This window comes from Anguilla anguilla, chromosome 10 (assembly GCF_013347855.1).
Source record: "Anguilla anguilla isolate fAngAng1 chromosome 10, fAngAng1.pri, whole genome shotgun sequence".
NCBI lineage: Eukaryota > Metazoa > Chordata > Actinopteri > Anguilliformes > Anguillidae > Anguilla > Anguilla anguilla.
The window spans coordinates 17,431,612-17,451,866 of NC_049210.1; the positions used below are offsets into that span (position 1 = coordinate 17,431,612).

Sequence of the window (20,255 nt, forward strand, 5' to 3'; positions counted from 1 at the left end):
TTATCGCTGCGCTGCAGAGGACCCTGAAATCCAAAAGGTGGCAAAAGTTACTGCCGACCCACCGCATTTAACATCACAGGAATTCCTGAAGGGCTTTCACATTTCACCCTTCCCCCACCCCCACGCCCACTGTCACCCACAAAAGGCCGTCCAAGGCTGTGCCACCTTTGCTGTTTGGCCCAGGGATACCCCCACCCCCTTAATGTCTTGCTGTGACCTGCCCCTGCCACCCCCACCTTTGTAGAATGCACACGTCTTCTACACACACATTCACAGGCCTCAAGCCTCCACTCTGATACCAGTAGTTGTTTTTAACAGTGCATATGTCAAGTGAGGGGAAAACTTGTGAATGAGAAGAGCAACAGTACAGTATATGTTGAAAGAAGTTAGAGGCAAAGTGACACACTTCACTTACACACCACTAGGCACTTTACCTACCGTACACATTATTTGTTTCATTACTGGCTGGCTGAAGATGACTGAGGAGTGATCAGCTTCTCTTGCAATTTAATTCCCCTTTTTAAACATCACTTGCAATTTAATTAGCTTTTCAAAAATGAACAAGCCTCTGAGTGGTTACAGTGATCAATTTGTCATTTCCAGTTACTGGATTTACATATTCTTTCATCACTGTTCCTGACACCGCATCCTCATGTATACGCAGCAGAAAACCTTTATCTGCATTGTGCTTGAATTTGAGACATTTCTTACATTATTACAACTGTAAGAATATATTTACACAGAACTATAACGCATGCAATTCATATTGCTCAAGCAAAGTGTAGAGAAATGAGTATTAATTGACAAACGGGACAGTTCCAATTTTATGAAAACGCAGCATTTTATTAATCCAGGAGAACAACGAAGTCTATGTTAGAGAAGAACAAAACACCTCTTTGGAGTTCCTGTTACAGTGCACTGTTCTGTTATTAGGTTGGGTTATAAACTGTCTAGAAGCAGTGTTTCTTGATCTGAACATTCCAGAAATTATTTAAGGAAAAAAAAACAATTGCATATGCTGTAAGGGGTGCATTTCCTCTCAATTTGAATTTTCCAGTTTCCAGAAATGATTTCTGAGAAAAGAAAAAACTGACAATAAAAACAGCTTACATATCCTGTAAAGGTTGCTTTGCTACTTTTGATCAAACAAACAATGGACTTTTTATGAGTTTGCCCGGTTTGATTCTCTTCTGGTTTAAAATAATACTAAACCATATGATCCACAGTAAAGTAAGTGAGAGATGTGCTTTCTTCAAAACCGTTTGGGTTCAGCGCTTAGTATTCTTTTTTATTCTTCCATTAAAATTAATTTTCAGGCAGCAGAAATGGCCAGTTCAACTCCACAGGTCCCCCTCAAGGTTGAAACCCCGCATTTCAAATCCCCTAGTGTTCAAGAGGCCGTCAGACTACCCATGGAAGTCCAAACCTGTTGAGGATTCAGTTCAGAAACAGGACCGACACAGGGACTCCTTTGTCATAGTCACCGAACTGAGCTCATTCCTCCGATGCAGAGGGGGCGCTGTGGATTCAAAGAGGGAGTTCCCATCATTGTGTTTCTCCACATTGTATCTTTTTTCAGGACAGACGTGAATGCATTCTCCCAGAAAAACGGTTCTTCTGGTCCTCCAGGGAGTGGTGTGCATACACACACACATTCTCTGAGGTACTCAAACACACTCGCACACTGCCGCCATTTATTATTATTTTTGCTCTTCATCCCAACCAGTCGAGGTCATCCTCTTCGTCGTCATCACCAAAGAGCGGTGCCGGAGGCGGCCGGCCCTTCAGGCTCTGCGAATGAACCGCACAAAAAAAACAACGTAAGTCTGTATGTGCAGGACCTCAGTGCGACAGAAATACAGGATTGGGCTTTTCCCTATTGGGATTATTAAAATGACTTATCCGACAAAGACGGGGGAGATCATGCAAGGTTGGCGCGCTCAGATCTGAGAGCCAGGGCTCAAGCTCTACAGATCCTTCCTCACCAGCTCATCGTCCTCCTCCTCGGTGGGCGGTGGGGGGGGCTTGGTTGGGGCTGCATTCGGGAAAAATGGCGCCTCTCCATTTTCCTCTTCTACTCCCTCAGTCAAACTGAGAGAATAGGACAACGGGTAGGGACAGGATGGCGTCATGTGACGACGGACAAACGGACAAAGACAGACAGACGCATGAACACAGAGACAGACAAACAGACCGACAGACGGTGGGAATCATATGCAACTCAAGCTTATTAGCAGGGGCTGGATGGTTTATTATACGTGCGGGTGCCAAGCCGCGCGTGGAGCTGTTGGCAGTGTGGGTGTAGGACTTACCTGGCTGTGGTCTCCACCTCCATGTTCTCCTGCAGGGTGTTGGGTGGAGGTGGGGGCTGGGTAGGAGGACCCACAGGAGTCGCCTCCATTATGTCCACGTCCCCTAGGGGACCTTTGTCGTTCACGCACTCCTTCTCCTCCTCCTGCTCCTTCTCCTCCTCCTTCTCCTTCTCCTCCTCCTCCTCCTGCTGCATAGCCCCGCCCTCTGCGTCTGCTGTCGCTTTCGTCTCCGGGGCGGGCGTGTCCGCGGGTGGCACGGCGTCTTCCTCCGTCGCTCTCGCGGGACTCCCCACCTGCGGTTGCCCCGGCGATGGCTCTACGGCGCTTGTTTCCTGTCCCGCATCCCCGTCGCCGTCCGCCGACGGCTCCTCCCGCGCCGGCTGCTCTTTTTCCGCTGCTAGGGGCGTGTCCTGTTCAAGCCCCTCCCCCTCCGGCTGCTCAGGGGGGCGGTCCTCAACCTGCATGCCGTCGCCTTCTTTCCCCTGCGCTGAGAGAGTCTCCTCTTCCCGCTTTTCTTCCTCTTCTTCCCCCTCCTCCTCCCCCTGCTCCTCTTTCCTTCCATTCTGTTGAGCTTCCTGCAGGGGTTTCTCATCTCTCAAGCTTGTGTTGGCATCTTCCTCCTCCTCCTCTTCCTCTTCTTCCTCTGGCCCATTGCTTTCACTCCTCTGTGACAGTTTCTGCTCTTTCTCGGTCAGGATCTGCAGGGTAACGTTCTGTAACAGAGGGTCCGAGAGTTAATAACCTCTGACAGACAGACAAACAGAAACAGACAGATAGATAGACTGATAGAAACCGATGGATACATATACTTTATTAATCCCTAAAAAGGAAATTATCACTGACAGTGAGGCTGATGTTAATAATCATGCTGGGATGCACTCTTTTTTTTTGTTATTGACAAAATTACCCCTCAGTACTTCTGATCAGCAGGGTGTATAATGAATAGGGAACTGAGCTCGTAACCCAAAGGCTGCAGGTTCGATCCCCAGGTAGGACACTCCTGCTGTACCCTTGAGCAAGGTAATTAATCTGCATTGCTTCAGCAAATATCCAGCTGTACAAACGGTTACTATGTAAAAATGCTAAAAGTTGTTCTGGATAACAGCATCTGTTAAATGCTAGTAATGCAATGTAATGATTAAACAACAGCTGTTGAACAGTCAACAGACCAAATAAAAATGGCTCCAACCACGTGCCGTCCTGTGGGGGGGGGGTGACATACCTTGATGGTACTGACGATGATCCCCAGCACAGCCTGGCCGGTGTAGGTCTCCTGCAGGTCGAACTCCCCTCGCAGGGAGTGGAACACTCCGTTCATCACACGCTTCACCTGTAGTCGTAGCGACAAGGGGAAAAGTTAGCGCACCTCGGCCAGCGCTGCCCCGCGCTCGTGGTTCGGCCCGACCCGCCCACTCACCTCCCCCGCCGTGTCCCCTTGGTCCTGCTCGGCCAGCCTCCCCTCCATCTCCGCCACGCGGGCCTGCAGATGCCTCTTCACAGACTCCGCCCTTTCCTGCAGGGCCGCGTACTGATACCACCACAGAGAGAGAGAGAGAGAGAGTGTGTAAGAGAGATAGAGAGAGGGAGCGCAATAAAGAGAAACAGAGAGAGAGAGGAAAAAGAGAGAGCGAGAGAGAGCGGACAGACAATGTGAGAGAGAGGGTGAGACGACAGAGAATGACAAACAGAGAAAGAGAGAGAAATGTAAACATGAGATTCATTTTCTGCTGCCATCTACTTTTCATTGATGAGACAGACAAGGAGTCGAAGAGTGAGATAAAGATTGGAACCAATGATCCATGTTCTATTTTTCATTGAGAGTTACTTAGCCAATATTGTATGCCACCATTAAAACATTTTAAATACATCAGAAGCGGAGTGAGAGAGAAGTGAGGGGAGACAGTCATGCTCTGTGAGAGCATGAGAGTAAGACTGAGGGAGAGAAAGGGAGATGAGGAGAGCAGGAGAGAGCCGTCCGTATCGACCCCCTTAATCCAGCACCATCAGGTCCGTACCTTCTCCCTCATGGCCTGTAGCTCCTCCCCCTGCTCCTGCTGCTGCAGCAGCCGCTGCTCCTCCGAGTCACGGGACTGTTTCAGAGCAGTGAACTGAAGGAACCAAAGCGAGAGCCTCACAACTCTTCATTACAAACACAACCCTCAACGAAGCTCAAGCAGCACAATGCAACATACTGTATGTACACTACAGTGCTGTGGGTGGGGCTTAGACCATAGCCATGACAACTGCTCTCTTTTCACTGGCCGCAGCAACTAATGCCACTGGAGACACACATGGCTAAAAGAAGACCTCCCCAAAACCCCAAACCATCATACAGATAGTTTGCTTCACCAAACATTTTGAGAATCGAAGTGTGTGCATGGTTTGGGGAGGGGCATTGACCTCCTCCTGCACTTCCAGACAAGGAGTTTGATAGACCTTTCATTGAGCGTTCTCCTGCACAGGCACTGGTCTGAAACACGCACAGGTATCATCAGACTGAGCGCGCTCACCTTCTCCTGCAGCTGTGCCAGCCTGTGCTCCACAGCGTCTCTCTGCTCGGCCAGGTCGGCCAGCTCCCGGGCCTGCTGCTCCTTCGCCGAGCCCAGCACCTGCTCACACTTCCCCTTCCACTCCGCCTCCAGCTCCGCCTGCAGCTGGGCCAGCTGGACATGCACACACACACACACACACGCACACGCACACGCACGCACACAGACACCAAAAGAATTGTCATCGATTCAAACAAATCATTAAATGCATTAAGTTGCAGAACGAAAACTGCAATTGAATTAACTAGAATGAATTCAATTACAATTATACCAATACAAACATTTTGCAGTGGTCTTTATGATGGAAATACTACCATTTCCACCACTTCCAAAATCAGTTTTAATAAGGAAAATGTCTTGCTTCACAGCTTTTTATATAAATAGGAGAACCTGGAAATGCAGGTCTGTCACATTTCTTCATGAAAGTGGTAAGAATCTTGCAGTACATCTCAGACACTGACAGAAATCCTCAGAGCACAGCAGTCAAACTCTCACAAAGCCCAGAAAGACTCAAATGCGCTGACAACAGTATTAGACACTCCTCAGGATCTGTGGCAGCAGGCTGATAAAACTTGTAACAAAACTGGACTTAAAAATGTGGAAAATGAGCTTATCACCAGTTTCCATGAAGGCCATACAATCCCATCATTTTCAGGAATCATACTGGCTTCTCAGTCCACTCAGTTAAGTAATGCTTGGTTTTCATTTCAGTTTTTTGTCAAAATAAAACTAGCACAATTACCATTTCAAAACACCCATAACTGCCATAAAATATAAATACCATTTTATTTAGTATCATAATATTATACTTATACAGCAGTGGCCTGGTCTGTGCTGCTCTGAACTCTGTACCTGCTCAGCAGTGGCCTGGTCTGTGCTGCTCTGAACTCTGTACCTGCTCAGCAGTGGCCTGGTCTGTGCTGTTCTGAACTCTGCACCTGCTCAGCAGTGGCCTGGTCTGTGCTGCTCTGAACTCTGTACCTGCTCAGCAGTGGCCTGGTCTGTGCTGCTCTGAACTCTGTACCTGCTCAGCAGTGGCCTGGTCTATGCTGCTCGTAACTCTGTACCTGCTCAGCAGTGGCCTGGTCTGTGCTGCTCGTAACTCTGTACCTGCTCAGCAGTGGCCTGGTCTGTGCTGCTCTGAACTCTAGCCCAGCTCAGCAGTGGCCTGGTCTGTGCTGCTCTGAACTCTGTACCTGCTCAGCAGTGGCCTGGTCTGTGCTGCTCTGAACTCTGTACCTGCTCAGCAGTGGCCTGGTCTGTGCTGCTCTGAACTCTGTACCTGCTCAGCAGTGGCCTGGTCTGTGCTGCTCTGAACTCTGTACCTGCTCAGCAGTGGCCTGGTCTGTGCTGCTCTGAACTCTGTACCTGCTCAGCAGTGGCCTGGTCTGTGCTGCTCTGAACTCTGTACCTGCTCAGCAGTGGCCTGGTCTGTGCTGGTTCTGGCTCGCCGCAGTTGGGACCGCAGGCTGTCCAGCTCCTGCTGGCTGCTCCTGCGCACCTCCTCCAGCTCCTCGTCACACCTCTGCCTCTCCGCCTGCCACTTCCTCTTCCTGTCCGCCATCGTCTGAGGGCGACATGCACGTTTGAACCACACCGACAGAGAGACACACCGGCACAGACACCACACCCACATGTGCACACACACACACACGCAAACACAATACCCCCCCCCACACACACACACGCACACACAAACACACTATTCGTCGCTATCACTCACGCGGTCCAGGTTGTCCTTCTCGGTTTTGAGGTCCAGCAGTTCCTCCTCCATGTTGCTGAGCTTCAGCTCCACCTCCTTGCGCTTCTGTTTCTCTGTGCGGTACTGAGCCTGCGTCCGCTCCGCCGTCTCCTTCAGCTCTGAGCACAGGCAGCACAGGACACACCCCCTCTCTCATCACATGCACAGCATCTCTGTGCACTATTCCTGTGAGTTTCACCCCTTTAGCATAGCCCTTATGCTAATTTCGATCACATTGCTTCACTTGTGTTACGGTTCATCTACACTGGTATTCATAAAATTTTTCTTTTCCTTCCGGAACATGTTCAGTGTGTTGTGTCCTGTGCGACAAGCTGTACGCAAATGGCGCTATACAAAATTTAAAAACCGGTCGAACGAGCGGGTGTTAGGTTTCCGCCTCACCTTCCAGCTGCGTGTCCAGCGCGGCCGCCCGGGTGCAGTGCTTCTCGCCGTCCTGCAGGGCGGCGCTCAGCTTGGCCTGCAGCTCGGCCGCCTTCTGCTGGAGCGACGAGGCCTCCAGCTGCAGCTGGGACACGCGGGCCGTGGACGAGGCCAGCTCCTCCGTCAGCCACACCTGAGCGGGGGGGGGGAGAGGGCGGAGGAGGGGGGGCGTGGTCAGTACGGGTCGCTAGGGAGACCGAGTGGGCCACAGGTTAGAGCGGCGGCGGCGGTGGACGGGTGGTGACGAGGAGACGGGAGTGATGCCGCGTGGGGGGAGGGCGGTGGGTGGGGGGGGGGGGTAGGGGCCACGGCGAGACCCTGCGGAAAATGAACTGATGAATGAATGAGGGGAAAACTGAAAAAAAAATGCAGAGACGATTAGTGAGAGAAAGACAGGGGGGTTGAGAGAGAGGAAGATGGCAACAGATCCTCACCTGGTCCCTGCTCTGGTCCCCCCGCAGTGCATGCTGGGAAGAGAAAGCAGTCACAAATAGAGGCCCGCAGACCAAGCAAACAGGATAAACAGGCAGGAAGAACAGGCGGTAAACAAAGAGGAGTGGCAGAGCCCGCAGGCAAAGGGAAACTACAGCAATGGCCGCCCACGCGTGGAAATGCAGCCTTTACAACATGCAGTAAAGCAGGAGCACCCTCTGGTCCTGCAAATCCACATTTTACAGCGCAACCTGAAACTCAATCGCAATCTGACCAAACGAGGGGACGTGCCTTAACGATGCAAGTCAAGTCTCCGGTTCAAATAAGTTTGACAAGCAACGAAAAAAAGAAACAGAAAACCCTGATATAAATGCTGGTATAAACAGAACAGCACCATTCCAGCTGTGAATCAAACCGCACGTGTTGTTTCCTACTTTACACCAGTCCTGTGGCAGGAGCCAACATCAAACATCGTCAGAGAGAAACCGACATTGTATCATCATGAGACAGTCCGTTCAGTGGGTAGAACACAGTTTTTTTACTCGGCTCTGCAAAAAACACGTCAGTACAAATTGTGAAAATAATTAACTACCATCCCCAGAATGCAAATATTTTTCTAATCTACCTGAATATATATTCAGAAAGTGATTTTCTTCTACTTAAAAAAAAATATTTATACATACTTGCACTAAATTATAATAGAATAAAATGACATTTTAGCATACAGATAATTATTGTTCAGAATTCAAAGGCAGTTTAAATTTGCTTTGACCCGACTAACAGCTCAAAATACTCCGGAAGCATGCACAATGACACTACGATGTGGTAAACACACAAACAGGATTTTAAGAGACAAAAAACTAGATTAAGAAGAAACTGAGAAGAAGCATAATATTATAAGAGCTTTCTCTAATGGGGAATCACAGAATTGCATCAATTACACCAGCTCTGGGCACTGGAAGCAGAACAGCCAAAAAAACACAGGGTTTCAACATGAGTAAGTAGTTTCTACAGCCACAGATTACACAAGTACGCATCTGCATGCAGTTAGCAGGGATAGGCGTGTGCATGCCTTGCTGCATGTGTGTGCGTAGGTACCGCATGGCGCCGGACGGCGCAGGGCTGCATGGCTATACCTTGTCTTGCTCTGCCTGCAGCACACGGGCCTGGTTCTGCTCACTGCTGGACTTCAGAGAATCGTTCCTCTGCTCCATCATCTGGTTACTCTGCTCCATGTACCTGAGGGACAGCGAGAACACGCATAGAAAATTAACATAACAACACACTCACATTTTTAATAAAGGCATACCAGGCAGGAAAAACTAAGAGCAAGCAATATGATGGAAAAGAGAAACGGGACCCCCCTCAGTCTGATATATTTGCCTTATGTGTAGATATTAATTTGTGTTTGAAATCAATATTTCTGGAAAAATCGACAAGTACTTTAAACAACAGTCCAGGGTTAGTTTTGTATTGTAGAGTATTGTGGGCATTTATGCCTTATACATTCAGCAAAATATTTTCCCTTGGTTTTCACAATGAACCCTTAATACTTCCAGCCCTTAAGTATTACTTATGTATATGACAGATTTACTGCCACATTTGCTCATAAATGAAGCAGGCATTCAGGAAGGACACCTTCACCAGTAAGGGCCCCTCACCTTTGGTTCTGATTAATCAGCTCCCCGATTTTGCGATTCTGCTCCTCGATCCGTGAGCTCTTATCAAACACTTCCTTCTTGAGGCATTCGTTTTCCTGCAGATATAGTGATAAGAGTTTTAAGGGGAAAATCTCAGTCATGAAAAAAAGTGGAATTCTAGGTACAGATCACCTGGTGGGGTGTAAAAGACTGAATATTTAATATCAATTCTCCTACCTGGATAATTCTTTGGATGTTGTGCATGATCATAGCAGTTTCCATTGAAACATTTGACAAGCCCAAGGATAAGCCTCCCTGCTTCTGAAGGTCATCCACCTGTCAACAAATTAGACCAAAAATAATTTATTTCAAACGAGGTAGACACTCAAACTCAACGATGCAAAATCCATAGACACAAAAAACGCAAGAAGGGAAGAGACGCCATTCAACCGGTGACCTTTGATGCCAATTGGTCAACTTTGTCTGTAACTTTCCCCACAGCCATTCGGACTTCTGTGTTGTGCTGCCGGGCTTCCGTCATCAAGAAGGAAGTGATGTCACCTGGCGCCAGGAGAAAAGAGTAAAACGCACAAATCTATTGCAGCCTAGCACAGGTCACATTGCTGATGGGAGAAGGAGGCTTTCTCAGCCCCATAAAGCAGGGGAGATCCAGGTGGTACATTAGCAATTAGCCACAGTGACTTACAAAACAAAGCTTCAATGCAGTATTAAAAGTGTAGCAGCACTGCAGAAAGCATAACATGACAAGGCTCATGTGAACCAGTCAATGCGAAAAAGCATGATGGGTTCACTCGCTTGTAACACCTCAAGGTTGCTCCACCATTTTGGGGTATGAGTTCACTTTCCAATCAACTTGTGTGCATGCTGTTGTCCTGGTAGGGGGTAGCAGTCTCTCACCCTGGTATGGTACGGTCTGTGAGGGGTACACCTGTCCCATTGGCTGGAGCTGAGAGGGAACCATAGCTGTCTGTGTGAAGGAATAAGGCTGGAGAAACAACACAGATACCCCAAAACATCAGAAAACAAAATGGGTACTGTAGAGTGGCACATCCTGTAAAAGAACTGGTTCCCTGTGTAGTGAATCCTGGCATCAAATCCAGCCCTTGCCATTGCTATGGTAACAGGCAGCCCACGTTTTGGGCTAATGAATATAACTCTGCTTTCCAAATTGTAAGAAAATAGAAGCAGGGGACAGAAACTGATTTTTTTTAAAAGAAAAAACCCTGAATTTCATTAGGCCAAAATTAGTTATCCTGACTGAACATACTTACTATAACTGTACTGGTAACCAAGTGACCATGTGGGTACCACGGTCACAAATGTACTTTATCACAAATATCCTGACGTGGCTAAGAGGTGTCACTGCTCTGCTTGACGGGCACAGACCCTTTCTTCTTACCTGGAAGGCGTGGGTGTTGCCAGGCATGTGCGGTGAAGGGTTGGAGGTGGTCAGGGTGACTGGGATCAGGGCAGCGGAGGGGGCGGTCACTCCTGCGAGAGGACGAGATGGCACTGAGAAAGAGGGAGCCAAAAGCCAAGTGAGGGGCAAAGCCAATCAAAAGAGCATCCTGATAATCCAGAGTGACGAATCACCATGCCAACAGAACAAAATCTCACTGTTCACTGGGATAACTATCTGCATTCGTTTTCCATAAATCCGCAAATTTTCTGCTCTAGAACATCAATTGTTTCCGATAGTAGATTCTCTGGGTCAGCGTTCCTGGAGATCTACCATCCTGCAGGTTTTCATTGAATCCCTAATTTGGCACACCTGACTCTAATTAGTAACTCACTGAGATCTCTAGCTGTTGAATGAGGCGTGCTTTGTTAGGGTTAGAGTGAAAACCTAGAGGATGGTAGATCTCCAGGAACAGGGTTGTTTACCACTAAACACCACTAAGCACATCAAATACAGCATTTAAGAGAAAACCAGCAGGGAAAGTTGGCATGAAAACTAAGGCACGGTGGTTTGGGGGGGGGGGGGAGGGGGTGGTTTACCTTGTGCAGAGGCGGGTGGAGCAGCTGAAATCTGCACAGGCTGGGGGGAGGGGGCAGCGGAGTTCTCCCTCATTCGGGACACACTGGGGTCCTAAATTGGAACCAGCAAAAGGGACAGGAACAACCGATGACTTTGTTTCACAAACAAGCACAAAACCGTCCAGACCCACGGCGCACCTCCTGCGCATGCGCCTACAAAGGTAGTGAGTGAGTGAGTGAGTGAGTGAGTGACCACGATTTGTGGCACATAGCCCACGGCGGCAGTCCTGCGGCACTGTGGGAAAAACAAGCACCCCAAAGACAGTACCAACCAAAGCAAGAACACAAGGACTTTTCAAGGACCCACAAACGCCATTTGAAAGCTTTTCGATGTACATATTTCCAAACAAATTATCTTACAACAGAATACAGTGCAATCGCTGAAACCAGCTTATGTTCACGAAGCAGAATGCCTGTAAAGATGCACAGAAAATCAAGCGCCTTGGAACGCCCTCCACAAAAAATGAAGTCACATCCACAGCTTAAACTCTCTATGTCAAAAAACCAAGGCTCTCACGTTTTTCGTGGCCCTGCGCACATGAGCTCAGGAGAGAGCCCTCCCTGCGCCCCCGCTCACCCCGCGCTCACCTCCATCTCCGAGTCGCTGGAGTCTGGCTGGGAGGACGCGGGCCCGGCGAGGAAGGGCAGCATGGGCTGGCCCATCTTGGCCATGCGGGAGATCAGCCTGGCTTTGGTCGCGTCCGGGTTCTGCAGACGGGGGGGGGAGAGACGGCGAGCGTCACGCTGAGGTCTGCGTTTAATCATTAGCACCGATGCTAACGTAGGTGCAACAGCTAACGTGGACAAGGCTGTCAACGTGGGCACCGATGCGAACACAGGGCGTGATCGCAAATGCAGGGCGTGATCATAAATGCGGAATCTGATCTCAAATCCAGAGTGTCATTGCGAATGCAGGCAAAACTGAAAACGTTGGTACGCCCTCCACCGCAAACGAAAAATGAAACCGTTTACACAGGTAAAACTGACTTCTACTGCAGGAATTACAGTGAGGACCGGCATAATTACCAAAGTCGGCAGGACTGTCAAGCAAATCTCAGCACAGGGGAAAAAGGAAGCGAAACACAAGAGGAGGCGAAATGACTCACGGCCAGCTGCTCGCTCAGGGAGTTGGACTTTGCTCGCAGCGGCGGCTCTCTGGAAAGAGAGGGAGGAGCGGTGGTGGGTAACGCATTAAACAGCCTGAGATACTGAATGCTGCACACCACAGCAAGCCTCCGGGGGGGGGGGGGGCGTCCTCTCTTACCCAGGCTTGGGCGGGACGGAGGCGGGGGGCTGCGCGGGGACGTCCGGGAGCGAGCTGTCGAGGCTGGGGGCCGGCGAGGGGGCGGCGGAGTCCCGTGACCCGGCGCTGGCGCGATCCGACCCGCTGTCCTTAGACAACTTCACCTGGGAGCGGGACGGGGCGGAGAGGCACACCGGCTACTGATTAACCTCAAAGGGCACGCCAGCTCAACCCGAGCTCCTCTAAAACCAGCAGGTCATGTGACAGATCCACCGCAATGCGCTTTGAGCCAAGAGCATCGCAGTGCGCAATGAGCCAAAAGCACGCGGGCCTTTTTATGCAGGCAATCCTGTTAAACAGCTGCAATACAGCATATGTAGTCACATGCACCTCGGATTTAAAAGGGTTTGATAGGGTTTGGGATTTCGGATGAGGGGAGATCTTCACCATACCCGACGGATCTCGGTCTCGAATATGAGGGTGCTGTCTGCCGGCACGCGGTTCGGGACGCCCTGGGAGCCGTAGCCCTGGCTGGGGGGCACTATCATCAGCCGCCGCCCCCCCTTCTTCATTCCCTGCATCCCCTCCTCCCATCCCTGCAGCACAGACAAAGAGGGGATGAGAGAGAAGGAATGAATGGGAAAATAGAGAGAGACCGAGAAAGCATGAGAGAGTGAAGAGAGAGAGAGAGAGAGAGAGAGAGAGAGAGAGAGAAGACCATCTATTAAATATTAAACGTTCAACATTAAACTGAGCAGACATCCAGCAGCAGAAGTGCTCTCTCACTTTGATCACTTTGCCGGCTCCAAGTTTCATTCTCAGCAGCTTGTCTTTGTTCAGGTTGGAGTCAAACATCTGAGGGGGGACAGAAAGCCCACAGGTTCAGTGCAGAGCCTTCAGGAAGTGTACAAAGCACTGAGTCAGAGTTTACAAACACCTGCCAACACAGCAATTACCTCATCATGTTCATTTAGGCACACAAGAGCCAAATGACCACGAAGTTGAATAAGCACACTGTTTTAATGAAGACTTTGAGTTTTTCACTGGCAAACAGTGATGATGATGAAGATTCATGAACCAAGAACCAGTGTGACATCAGAGCCTCATGACTTGTTACACGACCACTGTTTAAACCAACCACGGAGAGGTCAGTGTTTTCCCATGTTTGTGTGAGGAGGAGGTGTACTGTGCGCATTTCCGTACAACTGGGGCGTCGCCCTACCTGTCCGATGGCATGGTTCTGCAGCAGCCAGCCCGAGTACGCCACCTCCAGGGAGTCCCCGCTTTCCACCCCCTGCCCCTCTCCCAGCAACAGGTCCTGCACCACCACCGCGTCCAGAGAGGGGGCGCTGTTCGCCTTGGCCACGCACACCTGACCGGTGAGTGACAGGGCTCGCACTCAGACCAACAGCACGTGAGACTGGCACGCGAGCACGCTAAGAACACCCGGCCGTGACTTATTCAACTCTCACAATATTTGTGACGACATTCTAACACAGAGGCGTAAATACGTCCTGTGAATCCCCCCCCCCCCCACCTCCGCCTCCACCTCATCGCACTCTCCCTCCCTCCCTCTCGCCCTTTTCCCCCTCTCCCTCTCACCTCTTTACAGAAATCCACTGCAGACTTCTCCGACTCGAACATCAGAGACCAGTTCTGTCGCTGGTCGTCGTAGAACGTGCAGTAGTTGCTGGGCTGAACCTGCAGACGAGAGTGGAGAGAGATCTTCCTCTCTGGAACGTTCTAGAAGAAGTACACCCCAAACTGGGCCTCGGGGGCGAGAACTCACCGTGAAAACGAACCCGGGGTGGATTCTGGCCGAAGTGACTTGCTTCTGTTGGCTGGCATAAATGAGGATCTTGTACTAAAATTAAGAAATAAATTGAATGAAGAAAAGAGGTACAGGGTGTCATAAAATAACAACAGCAAGTCTTCTTTAAATACAGGAATGCAAAGTGTTGGCAATAATTTGTCAGAGAGCTTTGTTAAATTCAATACAGCCCATTTGCACTGCAAGTAATAAACAGCAGTAACCCAAGAGAATGGTGAAATTAAATGAGATGAGATGTAAAACAATTTGAAAAGTTAATTTGAGTATCAGTGATTCGAATAATAAGCATGAATTTAAATCCCTAATGGCACGCTGCTGAATATTCCAATTTACCTTCATATCTCAAGTAGAATACGGAGCACAGAAATATGAGAGAATATGTACGTCATGAAATTTTTAACATCATATCCGTCCCCAGATAATGCCATCTGCTGGATCTCATGAGGGCAATGATGTGATATTTTATTAAAAGGACACTGCCTCAACTTCATACACAAATCAGCTCCACGTTACACAAAATGAGGAAATGCCAGCTTTTCATGAGGAACTCTGAGCGAGATTATGTCACATGATGTGGGGAGTGGTTAATGTGGTACACACAGTGCACGTATAAATGATTGCACCACAGTATGAAGCATCTGATTATCCATATTGCTTGACACAGACAATCTATTCAGATAAAAAAAATCTTTTTATATTCAGCTAGAGCTAGAGGTGGTGCTTTGCTGCGACCTCTGGGATGTTTAGCTTGTTCAAAATTCCAGTATCATGTGACCAGTGGGCATGAGATCATGAAAGCCGGGAGCAATGAGGAAAACGAGCCAAAAGGTTTCTAGAGGCCAATTCTGTACCCACCTCTCGAGAGGAGTGATTTCCCAGGACTGCAGCTCCCAGCTTTCCTTGCTTCATGTATTGTCCATTAACGCTAGAAATACAGACACAAAATAACATGTTAGTTTGTTGATTTATAGCCAGCGGTCTTATTTGGACCTTCCTTTGGAGGCATTAGGTTGATTTTTGTAAAAGACTGTGCTCACTATCGGTACGCATGGACTGCGGTAGCCAACAGGACAGCAGGAGCTCCTGGTGGCGGGGTTGTCTTTTGGGTTGGCGGCCCTGCATACAGAAGAAAGTGAAGGATTTTAGGAATGGCACTTCCGGTTTCCTGAATCACTTGACAAATTTTCTTAAAAAAAAAAAAAACAATGATCCCGCAAACGTCATTTTGCGATGGTCTTCTTAGGACCGCCCACTCCCCCCCGCGCGCTTACCGGCATTGGCGGAGCTCTTTCTCGGCTGCTTCGGGGCCGTGTACTGGAAGGACTCGTTTCCCTGACTGGTGGCCTGGTCCAGCCCGAAGAGAGAGGCCAGCTTTGCCCTGAAAACAAAATCAATCATCTCAAAAGGGGCCTCGGAATATTTGAACAAGCAGTCCATATTGACTGTTCAGCTCCTTATTAATTCTGCATGTGTGTCAGTACACACTGGAAACTACCACAGCACTCCAGGAGAAAGAACAGACTACCGAAGTAGAGCTTACTGTGACATTTTCTCAGGTCCAAAATTCTGGATGATTTCTGTACCCATTCCCTTTATCCTTGCAGCTGTAGATCGCTATACACTACCCTGTATAGATCTTGCCATGACAGCTATATACTAAACTAACCCCTAACAAACTCCAAATGCTATTTTAATAAATTTGGTACATACTCACAAAAGGATTATACATACCAAACTGTTTCAGGGCATATGCAATTCAATCAAACCCTCTGGATAAATCTGGCACCGTATCTCAATAAAGTCTACTTGCTTGCACTCAATACAGCAACCAGAAGTAGAGGGGGGTCATACCAACAAAACAAAAAAATGTACTGAATGATTGACAACCGTGCTTCCAATTGATTAGTGACCACTTTATAAAATACCTGCCTTTATGCGCTAAAAAGCTCTGTTTGGGTTGTACTTTCAAAAGCATGGTAAATTACACTTAATGGTCACTGTAGCACAGCAAGATATCAAAGCATTAAAAAAATAGATGTGCTATTTCAAGATCACCTTCTTGAAAAAGTAATGGCATCAAGCCTCGTAATACAATTAAAATATTAAGCAGTTAATTCCATTTGTTTGATTGGTTTTAATTTGATTTCATAAAAATAGCCAGGACAATGTTGACAAGGCAAGAAACTTACTAACATAATAACAAAATCAGAAAAAATAATATACGGTGCCTACACACCTGTGCTGCTCAACCTCCTGATAATAATCATGCCCATCAAACTGAACTTTTCTCTGACAGACGTCACTCAATTTAGCCACGTATTCAGGTTCTACACAATGGATTAGCCCTGGAGGACCACAGAATCAGCTGGTTTCAAATGGGTCTCAGCACAAAATGGCTAAGTGAGCTTGCCAAGCAAAATAGGTAGTCCATTAGCCTAATTCAGCGGTCTAGGTGCAAATTAAAATTCAACCCAAAATGAACAAAAGGGAAGAGAATAGTGAATGAAGAGAAGGGAAGTTCCAGCCCCGATGGCTCTGTAACTTCCCTTCTCTATCCTACCGTCGTCTTTCTTTCCATCCTAAATCACTAATTACACACTAATTCACAGTCATATTTACAGCACACAGGCCTAGGACCGTGCTTTAAAGTCTGACTAGCCTTTAAAGCAGAGCTGATGTAAATATTAGGCTAATCACACTGTTGTCAGAATGAGTGCATATTTATGGGGGTTTTTATTCAGGTATGAGTTGTGTCAATACACATGACCAATACCACTGACCTTTGCTCCAAATAGTCCAATACCATCTAAAAACAAACTGATACTGACCACTGAACCAAAGCCAGGATTCAAGTCATTGCAAGGTATCCATTTTCCAAGACTCAAGGTCTCATAAAAACTGCACAGTAAGCTATGGCCTTTGTTTGGCTTAATGGTCAAACACTCAGAACATGACGTGGCCTACATAACTCAGATGCAAAGAGAATGGTGTCCCAGCATCAGGTCTTTAAACCTAATTCCAAACTCATTACTGAGGATTTTAATCTAGGAACTAAGGGCACAAACAGCCCTTAGGGAAACAGCCCAACAGGGAAAACTAAAATTTTCAAGATTGCCAAAATGTTTCAACAATAAATTCAAATACTTCAAAAAGTGCTTCTGTCCAAAGATGTCCTCAGATTTTATTTTTCACACATTTGATGAATTTTAGTGCATTTAGCCTATATGTAGCCATAAATGCAATACAGTATAGTAAAAAGCAAAAAAACAAAAGGCAAACAGATCCCCTCCATATTCTCCAACAAAACAAGGTATTTTTCCCTTAGTCAAAACTATTTCAAAGAGACAGGAGCAACTTTGAACACACCAGCTGATGCAATAAGATATAGGCCTATTTAAAGCCAACCTGCTGTGGAGAACGTTTTACAGCACAGCCCACATAAGAAGAGGCCATTCACCAATCTAACCAAGTTATCAGAAATTAAAAGGTCTAGCCTAAATCCTTTGGTATGAGGCCCAATGCTTCAAATGAGTCAGCATTCCACAGCAGCACTTAGCAACCACCGAGGCTCACACAACTGTCAATAGGCAAACATTCCCCAAGCAAAACTCAATAATTTCTCCCTTGTTTGTCTGACGAACAGAGTGATATCCACCACCACAGCTTGTGAAACTGTACTAGATGAACGGAACCTAAAGTTGTTCACCCCCCTCAGACATCCAGTCAAACTCTTCCCCCAAAAAGCATTCAGAATACTGACCCGTGGATTTCTCTCCATTGGTAGTCAGTGTCCCAGCCTGGTGACATGGGGGCAACCATGAGCCGACCCCCTGAAACGTGCAAGCACACAGGTGCGTATCCTCTTCAGCGCGTACCGAAGGTGAAGGTTGAAGAGAGCACCCCTGCCGGCCAACAAATGCCAGAAGCCTACAGTGCAGAGCCTCCACTTCTCCAGTCCTCCAATCCGCAAACTTCTTCTTTCACTCCTCTTTCCCCCTTCCTTTCCTCCACCAACCACACCCCAATCGCACCTCGATGGCAGATTCAGCACCAAACTCACGGACACGGAGAGGCACACGGAGAGCCAGGGCCCCGGCAGAGACGGGGACGAGGGCGGCAGTATCTTTCCTGCTTATCCGTCTGGCAGAGACATACCCTCAGGACCGAATGAGCAGCCCTGACCCTGTCCTCTAACCACTAGCATGTGAGTGGAATTAGACTAGCCAGCCAACATCTCCTCCTCCTCCTCCAACCCACAACCCCACCCCTCCTCCTCTTTCCCACAACCTCTTTTCCTTTTCTTTCTTTTTTCTTTTTTTTTTTTTGCTGTTTTGCATCATTCCTTATTAGATTAAGTTAATTAAACCCCAGTACCAGGAAACATAAGAAAGCAAAAGACAGTGAATATGGGTATGCAAACGAATAACCCCAGCACTTCAAAGCAGAAAATGCAAGTTGTTGCCAGCTCGCAAAGAAACATAGCTTAGTAAGCTTCCTTGCCACAGTTACACAGATGGCATGTCTTATCCATACATAATAGTTCTGCTATTGCACTGTAAATTCCACGTTCAAAATGTATGCTTTGCACCAAGTTAATACACCCAGACATAGGGTATTTCTAATGAACTTAAAAAGCAGAAATGTCTCCTTCTCTGAGGATTAAGTTAAAGTTCAAACTTCACGTGTTAAAGGTTATGGTTCAAAGAAAAAAACATTCATAATATCGCGTTCAACCATCTTCAAGTTATAATAAAACAAGTACATTCTCACAAATGTACTTCCAAAATGTTAACATTGCAAGTCACGAAGAACAGTGCAAATATACACGTAATTGGTGTGTTTGATGAGTATCTAAGGTACAGTACTAGTTTCCAGGAGAAAAAAAAACGGATCTTTCTCCAAAATAGGATTGGCCACAAACTGAGCCAACAGCAAATGGAAATCCTGCTCAACACGTCTGGAAATTTAAGAGAATAAATACCTAAAGGCTACTGTATCTCCATTGCTACAGTACATTATTGAGACCAGGTGACATCCCCTTACCCCATCTCTGACTGTTGTCAAAAACACAAAAGCCGGTGCTGGACTCTTTGTCAACTAGATAGCTTGATCTCCAATGCTGGCTTAGCTAGATGAAGTTAACGTTTTCAAGCGTTAGTTAGCTTTACGTTGTAACGGTATTGTAATTCCAGCACAAAATTAGGCAACACACTGCGTGCAGGGGTGAACAACCAGCTCGTCTGACGAAGGTAGGACTTCATCACTAATAGAATTAGCTAGCTAACGTCAGCGTGCATAATTTCAGAACGAGTAGGCTTGCCGGCAAAACAAATCACTGAACCCCTGCGAAAACAACGAAATCTTCAGCTAGCTATTTAGTCACTTTCTCTGTGGTGCAGCGTGTAGGTATCGCATTATCATGAACACAAAACGTGTAATTATTAAAATAAATCCCTTAACTTCATTAGCTAACAATAGGTAAGCAGCTGCATAATTCATAAGGATAGGTTACTTAGCTAACATTAGCAGTTATTGTTAAGTCTGTAGCCGCTTGTTAAACTTACTTAGGTGCGTTAACTGTTAACACGTTATAACAAACACATAACTAACTGCATACCCGTTAAATGTCACAAGTGTACAGAATTGCACAACAGACAGCTCAGGAAAACAGGTTTCGTATGGCTATGTTAACTAGCCTGCTAGTGCTAACTCACCCTCCAGTTGGCGACAGAAAATCGCCGTCTTCATCGTCCGCGGCAAACATCTCTCCTGCTGTTTTATTTCCTCCGTTTCAAGTGGGCAGAGGTTGGTGAGTACCTCCAGTGAAATTTATTTTATCTTCTGTGTAGTCAGCGCAGTTTCAACGCAAAAGCTCGCCTCCCCAAGTAAGAAAAACACAGAACTTCACGCAAATCTGCACAGGTCACACAACTTCTGATTTCCCTTCCTGTTTCTGATACATAGATCAGCTGGCATATCACATGCTGTCGTAAAACTACAGTGCAAGA

The 20,255-nt window shown here is 47.4% G+C and overlaps 1 protein-coding gene across 5 annotated transcripts; it reads right to left on the minus strand.

Annotated features, from left to right (window-relative positions):
* Positions 1-819: 819 nt before the first annotated feature.
* On the minus strand, positions 820-20,221 carry fkbp15b (FKBP prolyl isomerase 15b). Of its 5 annotated transcripts, none has more exons than XM_035436181.1 (30): positions 19,962-20,221; positions 15,519-15,625; positions 15,285-15,363; positions 15,103-15,172; positions 14,206-14,280; positions 14,019-14,117; positions 13,639-13,788; positions 13,203-13,271; positions 12,869-13,012; positions 12,438-12,580; positions 12,280-12,328; positions 11,762-11,881; positions 11,135-11,225; positions 10,536-10,648; positions 10,034-10,121; positions 9,573-9,676; positions 9,353-9,451; positions 9,137-9,231; positions 8,612-8,714; positions 7,478-7,510; positions 7,005-7,176; positions 6,585-6,721; positions 6,273-6,428; positions 4,823-4,975; positions 4,328-4,420; positions 3,730-3,840; positions 3,535-3,642; positions 2,313-3,025; positions 1,986-2,091; positions 820-1,791 (listed from the first exon to the last, which is right to left on the minus strand). In XM_035436181.1, the coding sequence occupies exons 1-30, from the start codon at positions 20,009-20,011 to the stop codon at positions 1,714-1,716; spliced, it is 3,708 nt and encodes a 1,235-aa protein (XP_035292072.1). In that variant the 5' UTR covers positions 20,012-20,221; the 3' UTR covers positions 820-1,713. The 5 variants fall into 5 exon arrangements, with proteins under 5 accessions (XP_035292072.1, XP_035292073.1, XP_035292071.1 ...); XM_035436182.1 differs by lacking the exon at positions 19,962-20,221 and adding an exon at positions 18,008-18,438 and having other exon boundaries at positions 10,536-10,627; XM_035436180.1 differs by lacking the exon at positions 19,962-20,221 and adding an exon at positions 18,008-18,437.
* Positions 20,222-20,255: the final 34 nt, after the last annotated feature.

Excerpts from the sequence above, each read along its gene's own strand:
- fkbp15b (XM_035436180.1), bottom strand. The coding sequence starts at position 18,066 with ATGGTTGCCCCCATGTCACCAGGCTGGGACACTGACTACCAATGGAGA. Across the intron at positions 12,329-12,437 it reads TCCGTCCCGCCCAAGCCTGG|AGAGCCGCCGCTGCGAGCAA; the intron begins GTAAGAGAGGAC and ends CTCTCTTTCCAG. Across the intron at positions 4,421-4,822 it reads TGGCACAGCTGCAGGAGAAG|TTCACTGCTCTGAAACAGTC; the intron begins GTGAGCGCGCTC and ends TGGTTCCTTCAG.